We start from the raw sequence: 14,664 nt of genomic DNA, 5'->3' as shown, positions 1-14,664 counted from the left end.
GGGCAAGTACCCCGATCTCTCAGTTTCATACCTTCTTTCTGCACAAGTACAGTTTGACAATTAATCTCTGAAAGGAAGCACAGCATTTCCATACTCGTCGGTACATGGGAAAGACTCACGCTGCCTCCTTTAGGTGTCCAGTTTGGGGACCAGTGTGCCTGAGAAAACATGCAGAGGTCTGGCTGGCGATTGAGGGCATCTAGGCTCCATTGTCTGTCAAAACAAACTCATTATTCCTGCCTGGCAATTAAAGAGCTCTCCAGCCAGGAGGATGGGCTGAACGCAGGCCGTTTGCACTAATGCCCTCCCTGGCAGCTCAGGTGCCTTTGCTCACATACCAGAGCTTTCTCTGAGGGTGGGAGATGAAGTGAACTGGACTTAGCTTGGTAGAGACAGCGCTGCTGCCACCATTTGCATACTAGCCTTGCAGGGAAAGAGCTTCCCCAGGGATGAGTCAACCGCTACCTCTGCTCCTGCAGCAGCCCCAGGGGAGGTCATCCCACACCTTTGCACCTTGGGATGGAGGAGAGGGAGGAAGTCTACAGGCTGCTGCACAAGGGGCACTGGGCACCCAGAAATGCAAGTGTCGCGCTGCCCTGTGGTTAGCACACGCTAGCATGGCTGCATGGCAGAGCCGCTTCACCTTCAGAGCACGCACAAAGCAGAGACACCTGGTTGTTGTACTTGAATGGCTAGATGCATTTCCAGGCAATGCTCTAGTCGTAATTTAGTTCTAGGTGTCAAAAGGCAGTCTGGATTTTGCTCAGTAAGATTAACTGACTTGCCCTGTGTACACTGGATTTGAGAAGAGAGCTCATGTCACCTTAATTCCAGGCCTGCATCTCACCTGTGAGACTCATTTAAATATAATCTAATAATTAATTATAATTAGGTAAAATATTAGATACAATGTCCATGTGTGTTGATACATGGCACTTCCCCCTCCAGTCCAACCTCTTGCTTAGCTGTAGAAGTTGCGTCTTTCTGGTGGCTTCTGATAGTTTCAAAGATAATAGCACAGTTTTGGGATCTGTACATTTCATACCTGCTTTATTTATATAAATTAGTGTATGGAAAATCTAGGATTTCTGTGAGCGTCACTCAAAAATTAAACCAGGAAGCCTGCGAGGTAAACCTCTATAGATAGTTAATATTAGTAATGTTTTTAAATGAAGAACTTGCAACAGTGGAAAGCTGATCTGTGAACTACAAAATAAATGAAAATGACATTGGAGTCCACCTTGTTGCTAACACTATTCCATTTTTTGCAGTCAGAGATTCAAGGCCTTGCCAAAAAGTGCAACTGTACTGTCCGTTTGGTGGAAAAGTGGTTTAGGAGACGGCGAAACCTTGAGATCCCAACAGTGCTTCGGAAATTCCAGGAAGCTTTGTAAGAAAAGACAATGCTTTTGATGATGATTATTATTGGGGTTTACTCTTTTGAAAAAAATGATGGGGGACCTCAAGTGCCTTTTAATGGGGACTCATTTCCAGAAAGCTGAGTCTGTCTGGTGAGGGTTTTAGTTTGTGCATACACAAACAAATTGAAAGGATCTAGTAGCATTTTTCCAAATGGTGTGACTTTAAAAGATTAGGTTAACAGTTTCTCTGGAAAAAACCTGTAAAAATATTCTACAGTTTTCTTCATTGTGTAATAATGGACTTATTTGTAGGCTCCTGCTACATAGTGCTTAATGAAAACAAGCAGAGAATAGGAAAATATTTTTCAGTCTGCCAGTAATCATAGGTGAACAAAAATGCTTACTCACTCTTGTTTATGTATGTACCCATGCTGTCATTTTGGGATGCTATTATGTGTACAGAAATCAGTTCAAGAGCAGGAGTCATGGCACCCTAACTAAATGATAGGTGTCACAGCTTTGAACATGGAGTACTGTGCAAAACATGAGCTCAAATACGCTGATGAAAGTGGGCCATTGAGCAATTTTGAGTGTTAATAATGAATATGTAAAAAGTTTCAAAACCTCCTGCATATGATTGAAAACTGGGAAAATGTTCAAGAGTCTGATTTTTCACAAATGTGTGAGAACTTACCCGTACCTCAACATTTTACTATTTAACTATTCCAGTGTTACCCAAAATCTACACAAATTGCAAATTCCCAAATGGGCATGGCTTTACTTACATAGCTCATCCCTTTTGGATACTGAAATTAACCGTACCAGTGGAAAACACTTTCCTAATGTCCTGCATATTTGGATTTTGACTAGCATAATTCCATTGGCAAAAATTCACATTTATAGTATTTAACTTCTTAGCGTAGATTAGCTTAAGGAATGAGGGTTAAAAGTACAGCTACGAAGCTCAAAGTTGAGTACTTTAGCAAGGTTATTTTCAGTGTGAATCAGTATGATGATTTGATGATGTTCTCTGTTGGGCATAAATCCACTTGATAGACATAGATGTGTCTCTCTGAAGCCTGAGTTGAGTAAACTCTCGTAGCAAACTGGCATCCATGGTTTATTTCTGCCACTGTTTTGTGGATCAGTTAACTTTGTTTTACAAGTGACAGTAAGATTTCCTGCTATTGATAAAAGACCCGCATGCCATGGATGCATGTTTCTAGTAATACACAGCCAAAGACTGAAATTAAAACTTGCTTGGCAGCTTGAGTGAAAATGAAGCAAACAGGTTTCTCTTGTGTAATTTTGTGAACCTTGCTCTGCTCTTTGTCAGTGAATTTAATTGGATATAATTCTCAAGGCAACAAATGAGGAACAGACTTATTCCACGCTAGTAGTCGGTGTTATGAGTATAATGAATTTTTTGAAAGCCTGCAATCTCTAGGATCATTTTTCTGAATCACAAGGAAAATCTGATGAGCCAGATCTAAACCATACTTAAGCTATTAGTGCTCCCAGTTAAGCAACACTGGGGTTTGGAAAGCCCTTTTCATGAAACCTTCCCTGCCTTACAAGACTTACCAGCCTTTAACTTCATCTACTAAATTCTTTTTTGTTAGACTCAGTTCAAGAGAAAAGATTCCTGAAGTTAAATCAGAAAATCCTTTTGCATAGCTGTTGTTCAGTGCTTTCCCTGGTGGCCAGATTCAGAGCTTAAAAGGCACTTGGGTAAAATTCGGTGAATTTGGATGGGTTTTAGTTCAGGTTTTGTTCACCAAATTCATAAAGAAGCTTGGCTAAATGCAAAATGAGGTAGTTCGCTGGCAGTCTTGCACGTATAATGAGTTCATCTGAAGCACTGACTGTTTATTGCCAAGTGCATTCAATATATATTTTTAGGGCTGGGCTAATGGCACAGTCTTGTTAGGGGCTCTGTGCTTTGGATCTGATTCAGAAAACCGCTTACACTTTATAATCAACACAGAATCAGTCCCACTATATCCACTGGACAACTCACACCTCCCTTGCTTGAAATAGGAGGCATGAGGGCAGAATCAACCCCTGTGTAAAGTCTGTCCCATGCCACAGTGTTTTTCCTACCATCTTTATATTAACTCTGAGCCAGGTATTACTTGGGGGTTCCACTGTCCCCTTCCATTTGCTCTCCTAATTTCCACCATGTACCTTTGATTTTTTTCTGTCTGCACAGTGAGTGTTCTGAAGTGTTATTTTTATATCACCTGAGGAAAGATGCTTTAAAGTTGAAAAGTAAAATGATTGTTTATTACCAGTGTATCAAGTGGCAATTTTATAATTGTTTTCTTGACTTCTTCCACAGGCGTGAGACACATTATCTTGTCTAGCCTCCGCCATTCCATGTCTTCATCTTTTGTTTCTTTGTTTTTCTTGTAAAATGCTGGCTCAGTCTTTGAACATCTCATTCTTTCACCTGGGATATCAGCCTCCAGGTAATGTAGGGCTCAAAAAGGAGGGGCTGCTTTTACCAGACAGGTTCTCATCATCTTCTCTCATATGGCACTTCATTATTGTTTGCCAAAGACCACAATTTAATTTTTATACATCTCTCAATCCATTACTACAGTGTTCTTCTTGAGGCGCCCTCTCCTCCTTTTTAGCAAATTCAGGTTTTCTGGGAGGCTGTCTGCTATCTCCTCCGGGATACCTCTTGTTCTAAAAAATGTTCTCACCAGGTTTGGGGCCATGTGCCTGTCCCTGTGATTGTGACCTTTTTTAGCATGTGAAGTCCCGCAGTGTTTTCCTACTGATCTTGTAGAGCTGCTCTGGGAAAGGTCAGGCTTGTTGCTGCCAAGGGCAATAGCAGAAAGGAAGTTTTCCATCACCTGTAGAGGTGGGAGTGGGAATGCTCTGGCTCTGAGTCTCCAGCCACACCCAGGAACGATACCTCCCACGCAGGTTCCAGTCATTACAACACTGATTGCGGGCTCCACATCAGAGCATCCTGCTCTTACATGTATGACCAACAACGTAGTTTGCTAAGATACACAAGAACTTTTTTCCTTTTGCTGACTTAGCAGATCGGTAGTGAAAACCTGAAAATTTTACCTGCCTTGATGGATATCCATTTAAGCCACAAAAAGCTTACATCAGGCTAAATGCTGGCAAACCTAGTCAAAGATTGAGGTTTATAGTTAATTCAAACCTCTGTAGTAAGACCTAAACTAATCCAGTAGTTGTTCTAAAGTTCCATAGGGCTCCCCTGTTTTCAATAATCAGTGTTGAGAGATGAAAAGAAATTAATCCAGCAATTGAAACAAGTCACTGTTGGTACTCACAGCGTTGGATCAGATTGGAAGGTATGTGCCACATGGCTGAAAGACCTTCTGGAGTCAGGAAACTGTGAGATGTTCTTAGTCCAGTGTGAATATTCTAGAGGGATTGATGTAGCGGGAAAGGTTGGTGTTATCAAACATTAATTTTTAGGGAATTTATTACATTTGCTGTGACCGTTCTCTTGATCAGCTCGTACCTGGCCGGAAAATTACTGCTATAATCACGATCAAGATATCTGTGTTTGTGATAATGTACAATAATTTACTACTTTAGCAATTAGTCCAAGCTTAAGTATTTAAATATTAATAATTCAGATATAGTTAATATGTGACAACCCTTAATGTGTAGAGTATGAGCACATGTTTACATGAAGATTGTGATATACAATGATTTGCAGTAATTCTGGCTCTGGACAATATCTATAAAAAAATATAATGCTTTGTTCTTATTTTTTCATTTTAATTTTACAGCTGGCGATTTTCATTCTATCTTACATCCTCCATTGCTGGATTTATATTTCTGTATGATGTAAGTTAATTTTTTAAAGGATTGATATTCTTATATATTTAACAAAATAAGGACTGGTTTCTAGATCTTCTTGAAGCCCATTGAAAGCCTCACTAATTTCAGTGGTTCTTTGGGTTCAGATCTTTGTGTGTAATCTAGATGATAGGCTGCAATATGCACTGAGGTTTTACATAATTTTTAAATTATCTTTTGAACTTCTATGATAAAGTAATTTATGACTAATCAGCATTTTTAAGGCAAGTTTTAAGAAGTCACACAAATGGTTTTACAACATGCCTTGTTAACACCTACAAATGCATCACATGGCTATGCTTTTCTCAAAGGAGGCCATAAACCTTTTCTGGCAGCACTTTTGGGGGTCACAACAATGGTGTATTTCAGGGCTATTTATTGAGGTGTTGCTCCTGAGTCAGAAGTTGGGAATAACAGAGAGAGTGCTGCTTGTTACTATGTGAGCGCTGCCTGGGGTATCGTTAATGCTTCTCCTGAGCAGCAGCACAGTTCTCGGTGTGTGTATGTTCTTCTGGCTCTTCTCCCCAAACACTGTTTATCGTTATGAACCATTGGTGTGTGTGGCTGGTAAACACAGCAAAATCTAATCACTGTGGCAACATATCTTGAGTAATTGCAGTAATAAAACACACACCCGCTGCTTTGGATGATGAAATGATGACCTGGAATGTTTCAGGTGTCCTGAAAAAGAAGCCAAAAAGCTGGGACCAATAAAATAAATCTGAGATGTAAGATGCCTTTAGAAATTGGTGGAGAACAGTTATCAAGACTATAGGTTCTTGGCCAGCTGCACTAGAGAAACTTTAAGTATTGAAGATTTTGAGTTAAGATGACTTGTTGTTGCTCAGCTGATCAGTCTCTGAATCATCTGTCTTCCCCAGAAACCTTGGTTTTATGACATATGGCAGACGTGGGTTGGCTATCCATTTCAGGTGAGCTTTTTGGCATTGGGCCATTGGCCTCAAGGCATTCCAGGTATTCCCCTGTTGAAAGGGGTAATCCACAGAAGCGCTTCCCAGTGGGCACCACCTAGAGAGGTGCGGCACCAAAGCTGTTTGCCCTTCTTCGGTACCTCCTGCTGACTGTTGCAGGACTTATCTGTGATCTGCTTGTGCTGCAACTCAGCCCTCCAGCCAGACCACTGTTATTTCCACTCATCCCAGGTTCCCGGTTGTGCACAGTAGATGCTGTCTGTGTTACAGGGTTCAGTGCAGAACCCCTAGGCTTGCACCAGGCCTCACGATGCTTCAAGGCACTGCAGAATAGCATTATGCAGAGGGTTATGCTGAGCAGCCCCGGTGCTGTGTGCCTGCTAGGCCCTATTGCTCAGTAGGGCAGGTGGAGGGGGTGCTGCAGTGATTTGGTTTGGCATAATGTGAGTCCCTGCTCTCTGGATCTCTGCTCAATACTCTGGTTGTTCCCAAGGGTCCCAAGGCTCTTGTTTCTTCTTAAAATATTTTACTAACAGTCCCATAACAGAAGACTCCAAGCAAACTGCCTTCTTGCCCACCTGCCAGAGGTTCTTATGTGCCCCTCCCTCCTATTTTTATAAATCTGTGGCCCACCACACTGCTTTTATTCCTGTCCTAGTCAGTGGCCAAGAGTAAAAAGAATCCTGCCTCCCAGCTGAGTTTTCCCAGCTTCTCTTACTCATGGGACCTGATAACCAAGCCTACTTCCTGCCACCTGGGAAGCATACTGAACCAAGGGAGCAGCCAAGCTCAGCATCTAGCCCTAAGCAGATGCATAGGATTTTAGCATAAATAGCTGATGCTTTAGTCATGGGATGTGTGAATGTTTAAAATGTTAATTGTTCACCAAAATGGAGGGCTTCGTTTATTTGCAGTTGTTTGTAATTAAATGCAGAAGCACTCTGCGTGTAGTTCTCTGACAAAAACATAGAAAAAAGCATGCTAAAATTCAGAGGTGGGGGAGGAACTGCAGAAACTGGGAGTTTGGTCTGAGTAAAGGTTAAAATATTTGGCTTCCAGAACATCCTTCTTAATGAAGCCCAGAACAGGGATTTAGTTTAGTTTAATTTTTTAAGCAAGACTCAGCAGAGGAGCAAAAGTGAGGAAAGGAAAAAAGAAGTAATTTCACTTGGCATTTACTTTTTGCTGTTCTCCAAGTTAACTGTGGTTTTCTTTGTTACAGACTCTGCTGCCATCCCAATATTGGTACTACATGGCTGAGATTAGTTTTTACTGGTCTCTTTTATTTACACTTGGGATTGACAACAAAAGGAAGGCAAGTGGTCGTCATGTTTGTTTGTAGTTAGTTTGTTTGTAGTCCCCCCCCTCCGTTTCTGCGAGGGAGGGGGAAAAGTGTTTCTAAGGAAAAGCACTGTCCTGATACTGGATTTGGTGCAGCCACATGAGGGCAGCATCAGTCTATCCCTGGCACACCTGGACGCATCCGTGCTCTCCTGTATTTGCTTGGTTCTACCTTTTTTCTTCTCTCCTTCACAGGATTTTCTGGCTCATGTCGTTCATCACTTGGCAGCCATTGGGTTGATGAGTGGCTCTTGGTGTGGCAATTACGTGCGTCTTGGAACACTGGTGATGTTTGTGCACGATACTGCAGATTTCTGGCTCGAGGTAACCTTGCCCTCCATCTTTTTGGGGGTGGGGGTGGGGGAACGGGGTGTTGGTTGGCGGGGGTTTTTTTGGTGGTTGCCCAGGTTATGTTCAGTGACATTTTAATCTTTTTGCCACAAGTTTCATACAATCCCTTCCTATACCCACAGAGACACGGCTTCACAGAGTCATAAATTGTAAGATTAAAAAGAGCTTCTAGATAACTTAAGCTGATACTCTGTTACAGAATCAATCATGGGAAAAGAGCAGAAGAGAAGTTCTTCAGTACAGAACAGGGACTGGAAATACAGCTGCCTCCCTGGATTATTCTTGTTTCTCTGTTAAAATTAGACCAAGTTGGCTAGCCTGTGAACAGCTTGTCATGATACCAATTCTCAAGCAAATTTAGCAGCCAAAATTTTGGCTACTTCTCCAGACTGGCTTAATTTTGTCAGCATTCACACCCCTGTGTTGACCTAAGGAGTACATCCACATTATACACTCCTGGCTGGAGACATTCAAGCTGTCCCTAACAAGATATCACAGGTATCTACCAGCAGAAGAAAAGTTTCTTCCCCTGGACTGAAGAGGAAGTCCCTTCCTTGAACTAAATATCAATGTTTAGAAATGTTTAAGATAAAGAAGTGTCCTATTCTGCAAACAGCACTGTGGTCATAGAGACTTGCTGCTGGGTTTCTTGGAAGGCAAATGTACGCTGTGTGTCCCTCAGTGGAGTTATGCTGGTTTTATAACACCAAGACTGAGAGCATAGTTTCATCACCTCTTTTGGTGGCAGTGCCAGTGTAAGTAGCCCTTGTAGGCTGTTGTCTGTCACTATTCATTTCTGCTCCTGACACTTTAACCGTTGTATTGGAACAACTAATTGTGGGGACATGCAGTTGGGATTGGTCCAGATTAAATGCATACATACAGGTTTTTGCTGGGTTACTTCTGATCCTGAACTGCTTTGCGGTCCAGTTAACTGTGTGGCCTTATAAACAGTTGAACTGACAACTGGTAGGACAGCACTTGGATGGAGACTGAAGTTGGGTACCAGAATAACTTAATTCAGCCCTGCCACTCAGAAGTTCATCACACTGCTGTTTAAAACTTAGGCTTGGCACCTGAAGCTTTGTTCACACTTGAGAACAGCTGTTTCATTCAACAGTGCCCAGGGTGATTCCTAAACGAAGTGTGGAGAGTTGTACAGTTCAGCTAGGGGAGGAGAAGTAATTATAATCTTTATTAGTGGGATCAAGACCAACTCCAGCTCTCAAAAAGGAGAAAACAGAAGCTGAATTAGGCACAGAGAAGGGTCAGTAACATGCATGCACCAGAATGCCTGTGTATAAGGGGTCACTGCTGTTCCTGAGCAAGCAGATGTGGCCAGCAGCTTCTCTCTGATTTCAACCTGTTTTGAATCTGGTACAGGAATGAGGGATTACCTCTGTTTTCAAAAGCACTTTGTGTTTTCATGACACTTTTATATTCTGATTGGAAAGCTGTTCTTTAGGCCTTTGATACAGAGTACTTTCCTTTAAGATGAAAGGAGAAATATAAACAAAGAACCTGTTTTGATGCTGCTTTATTAGGTATCAGTAAAACGATTGCTTTACATGTCAAACAGGGAGGAAATTTTCTTCCTGCTTAGGTGGAAGATGAGTCCTTGTTTATGGAAAAGCAGAAAGGAACTTATTTCAGAGAATATTGGTAATATGTTTGATGGGTTTTATTCAATGCAGGCAGCCAAAATGTTTAATTACGCTCGCTGGGAGAAAACCTGCAATATGCTCTTTATCATCTTTTCTATTGCATTCTTCATCACAAGAATCATCCTGTTCCCCTTCTGGTAAGCAATATTTAATGTAGTCACAGGCTTTTATTTCATTCCCATTTCCACTGAGAGGTTAGTATTGGTTGTGATGGGAAAAGGAAAGAAATGGATTGTACTTTCTAAAGAGCAGAAGCAGAACTTTCATTATAGTTGGCTACTGAAGGCCAGTAAGAAGAGTTGACAAAAACTGTTATTTTCTTTAAAGATTTAATTTAAGTAAAAATAGTTTTAAAATGAGCCTCTTGAAAATATGCTAACCTAAATAAAGGCTTTTATGTATTATTTAACTTATTTTCATAAATTGTAGTTAAATGCTACGAGCTCCTGCATTTTCAAGGGGATTGAACTACTTAACTAGGAGAAATCATTTCCCCTTTCATTCCATCCCTCCTGCTGTAGCTGCAAAGTCAGCGTATAGTGTAATTCCTATATGATCGTAGTTAATTTTTTGTAGAGTCACCTTTCTGCTACCTAGTTCTTTGGTAATGCCTCACCTCACTCACGTGAGGACCATTCAGAAAAGTTAAGGTGAACCAATTAATTTATGAAGTCAACGCAAATAAATCATAACTTGCTAAATACTCACATGACTTTGGAGTGCTATGATTTAATCTACTTTGGAGTATCCACACGGGTGCTTAGTGTGCTTAATGCTTAACACGTTTAGCTTTTAAAAAGTGTTTAATGTGTTTCACATTCACATTTCGTTGACTTGCTCTAGTTTGCCTTCATACCCCTGCCTGCATGTGGACAAACGCTGAGAGATTCAAGCTGGTTAAATTAATAGTTCTGAACATTGATCAACACAAGGTTTTAATTTCCTGTAGTATTTTCTTTCAGAAATGCTGATGTCTTTTACTTTATTGTTATTTTTTTTATTAACTACACAAGTGATCTCCAATCATTTCACTTCACTGAGTTTCAAGTTCTTGAGTTTGGAAGCAAAACATGATGAGATTAAAGAGACTCAAAAAGCCTCAAATAATATAGAAGTCGTGAATTCTAAAGATGGATGAAATGTGTTAGTTAACAAAAAGCCCTTTTGCAAAGCCTGTAGGATTTTCCATGGAGTGTGGATTTCAGATTAGAAATAATTTGCATTTAAAAAAAATGGCATAGACAAGCTCTGAGTTGCATAGTATCTAGATCACACAGAGCTCAAGATTTTAAAAAAATGGGATTTTTTTTCTAACCTTATTCAGAATACTTTCATGCAAGACTCAAATTTCTCATCTTCTGAAGTTTATATTTCAATAGAGATGCATAATCTAGTCAAGACAGGGCTTGCTAATTAATGTCATCTTTGCAGAGCTTTTTAATATTTTGTGGAAATAATTAATTAGTTCAGAATGTGAAATCAGAAATAGTTGTAAATAGCATAAAGAAGAAATCTTGTACCATAACAGTGTCCTTTATTTTTTAGGATACTTCGTGCCACATTGTATCAGCCTACGTACTACTCCACGACTCCTGTCATAGCATATTTTTTATTCAATGGACAGCTATTGGTCCTTCAAGGCTTGCATTTATACTGGGGTTACTTAATTTTCAAGATTTTGAGAAGGTTCATTTTCTTAAAGGTAAGCAATTTTGCTTCTGCAGAAAGATATGTGAAGTATCAAACAGATGCTAATACCTCCAATATATTTACTCAGAATTTCTTACTGTTTTCCTGAACTTTAATGTCAGCATTTTTTATAGGGATCTACAAAGTATAGAAATGTTCAAATGTGCTTTCTACCTCTTGTTGTCACACCTAAGGTCATAGATCAGAATATCAGAACTTCAGCTAGAACCCTTTTTTGTCTCTGTCTGATGTTTTGCTCTGATAGTAAAAGAGAAATGAGCTCTCCCAAAAACTGAAGCCCTAAGATGGTGCAGAACTCTTTAGAAATTCCTGTGTTCTGAGTGAAAGCAATCTTTTCTCACTGGACTTTGTAGGAACATTGCAAAAAAGGAGAGGAGAGGTAATTGATGAGATCTTTCAATACTGCAGAAAACTTGTACTCAAAGTTCTTCAAGTTTGTGTAAATCTGAGGTCAGCCTAACCTGAACACTGGTTTTGGATTAAGAAAACCATGTGAAGCTGATCTGGTGTTATATTATGACATGGTGAAATACTGTCATATTTGACTGGAGTAGAGAAACAGTGCAAGTCTGGCGCCGCCATAATCTGCTTTTACCTTGTAGAGAAAACTCATGTGGGAAAAAGCTATAACGAAAACTTTGCTGCCATTTAGGTCTTTTTTGATTGCCTGACGTAGTAACATTTTCACAAAGTCTCTTGTCACGAAGTATGCTGCATGATGCCATGTAGATAAAACATTCAGCAAAAAGCATTTAGAAGAGGACTTTGGAGAATATCTCTTAAGATTTGGCATAAGCATAGACAGGTATATTTTGCGGGTTAAGGTGAAATTAAAGTGCTGTTGGAAAGGGTATTTCTTTTAAGGGTAAAGGTGCAAAAACTTAATTGAGATGACTGTCCTTTTATCTGAGGCAGTTAATGCTGTGATCCTTTCTACCTGTATTTAACTGTTGTTTGACTGATAACAGCAACCATCCTATAATTATTGGATTATTGGATTCCTTCAAATCTTATGCAAATAGACAGCTGTATTTCATAGGAAGACCCAATGTCTTCCCTAGAAGAAAACTGCAGTTACAGACTCAACCCTTGTATAGATGGCAAACAGCTGTACATAAGGGACAAATCTGTGGAAGAAATGGCTTGCGTTGTTCTGCTTCGAAAACATGCTTCTATGTTCCCTTAAACACTGAAAAGCTTGTATTTCTTGCATGCCACTTACCTCTGTTAGATTAATTACAAAATTTTTTCTGGCCTGGCTTATTGAGTGTTGAAGTGTTTTACTTCTTGTTTTCTTTTTTGAATTTGGCTGGTTTCTGCTGTTCTGACACAACTCTTCTGGTGAAATCAAGAGGGACATCCCTCTGCCTTGCAGCTGAGGAAGAGAAAGGCTTTGGCATAGTTCTCCATCCGCATTGGTTGAGGTTATGAGAGTACAATGCAAGTAGGTCTTCAGATACAGTGGTGAAGAGGACTTTGCTAGGCCAGCTATGTAAGGCCATTCTGCCTTGCCTGCTTATATGCCTTTGTAAGTGGCAGAAATGTTTTATTCTGAGATAAGAGCTTTTTTTGTATTAGTCATTGCTAAGAAATGGGAAAGCTTCAAGCCTGCATCCCTACCATGGATTTTTTGATTCCTTATACAGTTCTCTGAGAAGATGGTTTCCAAATAACATTTTTACAGTGGTAGCAGCAGCAGCAGCCCTAGCCCTTTTCAGTCTGTATGACTTCAGCTGGCTTGCATGTGCAGCCTGTTTTCCATAGCAGTGGCAAACTTGGCTGTGAAAGCAGCCAGTGCCTCCAAAGCTGTAAAGGCAACATTGAAAAGAATGGTGTTTGCAAAGCAGCATTTTTATACCAACATATTTGTTATAGGCATACTCCACACAAAGAGCCGTTGCTATTTTAGTGAAATACCAGTAAACCATCATCCTTGTATTAGAAGGGTTTTGTTTCTTTGCCCAAGACTTTTAAGTTTTCATTCAGAAAACAGGCAATTTTTGACATTTTTCTTGAAGTAACAGTTAGCTACTTCAGATGGAAAAATGAAGTCATGATGTAACTGGGAATAGGGACTGATGTTGTTGTTTAACTGTAGGAAGCTCTGAGCATAGCAAGGGTGTAAGGAGTTTTTTCAGTGCCTTCTGTGCCTTGAGCCACCCTGGGTTGTTGGGTCACCAGTGAAAACCACTATAATGCAGCACTTAACAGCTCCTAGAATCTGTCCAGGTGCAGGTGTCTCCCCTGATTGTATCCTTCTGGACCATGTCATCGCACTGTCTAAAAATCAATGGGCTTGAATGTATTTATTCTCAGTGGGAAGTGCTGTTGTCCCTTGTCAAAGGATAGGTTAAAGGACTTGTCTGGGTCAGACTTGAAAGGTGGGACTCAGTGGGGAATGTAAACAGGAGGGCCCAAGTCTCCAGGATGTCACGTACCCACTGAGTCCCCTTTGCTTTTATTCAAAGGGTCACACAGTGCTGTGTCACATCTTGTGATGATATGAGAGCTGTGGATCTCGATTCAATACTCTTATCTTCAGACTGTGGCAGAAGGCTTTGTTCAAAGCAGGAATTAATACAGAAATTACATTGAGTACTGCAGCCTTGTTTGTTGGTAGCTTCTTCTGTGCTTTACTCTTGCCCCTCAGGAAGAGATGGCTTTTGTCTGAGACTGGCTGGTCAGAAGCTCTTCATCTCAGATGTCACCTCACCTCTGCACTAATAAAGGGGACGGTTATCCTCAGTCCCCTGGGATAACTGCTCAGCCAACTGACTTTCTTCAACAAAAAAGAACTTGGACTAAAAATTTTGCAATTTCCCTCCTTCCAAATACTGCAGCCAGAGATGAATAAAAGTGAGGAAAAAGGAAAGAAGGGAGGAGATCATTTTGCTCTGTCCCTCTGTGTCCTATTTTCTCAGGCATGGGAGTCTCTGGCACTGGAGCTGGTAGCATGGAGCAGCACTGGTTTCCAGGCTCACAGGACTTGTGCCGCCTTTCCCCTGGCCCAGACCTCCAGAAATGCCCTATCAAGGGGAGTTCTGCATCAACAAGCTAAGCTGTACTCAGCTACTTTGCATTAAGAAGCTTTTTTTTTTTTTTTTTCCCTTATGGGTGTAAACTTGAGGGGACAGGAGTATTACATTTTTCAGATCAAAGATTGCTCTTACTTCTGGAAAATACAAAAATGCCCAAAAAGGAACCCAAATGTCCTTTCTCATGAGACATTTTGCGACCCTGTATATAAGTAAGGCATATGCATGTAAGAAAAGCCCTTCAAGGTCAGACCTGTAGCCATGTATCTTAGATCAGCTCTGCTGTGAGAGGAAGAAGGACATTCTTCAGTGTAATTTCTTTTCAAGTTAGGTCAGGCAATTGCAACATTAGCTGCTGGCTGCCATCTTGATGTCCAAGGTCTTTTGTTGCTAGGAAACTCTGTATGTTTCTGTA

General features: G+C 40.6%; 1 protein-coding gene across 7 annotated transcripts in view; it reads left to right on the top strand.

The window, feature by feature from the left end:
• Nucleotides 1–14,664, top strand: part of CERS3 (ceramide synthase 3) — a 51,843-nt gene that overhangs the window by 20,722 nt on the left and 16,457 nt on the right. For 4 of the 7 annotated variants that reach the window (XM_049811707.1, XM_049811706.1, XM_049811703.1 and 1 more), the window contains exons 4-10: nt 1,272–1,390; nt 5,147–5,204; nt 6,098–6,148; nt 7,371–7,463; nt 7,685–7,813; nt 9,535–9,641; nt 11,050–11,206. In XM_049811707.1, coding sequence (XP_049667664.1) covers nt 1,272–1,390; nt 5,147–5,204; nt 6,098–6,148; nt 7,371–7,463; nt 7,685–7,813; nt 9,535–9,641; nt 11,050–11,206 — 714 coding nt within the window. Of the gene's footprint in view, nt 1–1,271; nt 1,391–5,146; nt 5,205–6,097; nt 6,149–7,370; nt 7,464–7,684; nt 7,814–8,039; nt 8,596–9,534; nt 9,642–11,049; nt 11,207–11,458; nt 11,577–14,664 lie in introns of those variants that run through there. The other 3 variants (XM_049811708.1, XR_007507425.1, XM_049811704.1) reach the window with 3 other exon arrangements.

This window comes from Accipiter gentilis, chromosome 10 (assembly GCF_929443795.1).
Source record: "Accipiter gentilis chromosome 10, bAccGen1.1, whole genome shotgun sequence".
NCBI lineage: Eukaryota > Metazoa > Chordata > Aves > Accipitriformes > Accipitridae > Astur > Astur gentilis.
This window is presented reverse-complemented; position numbering and strand designations above follow the sequence as displayed.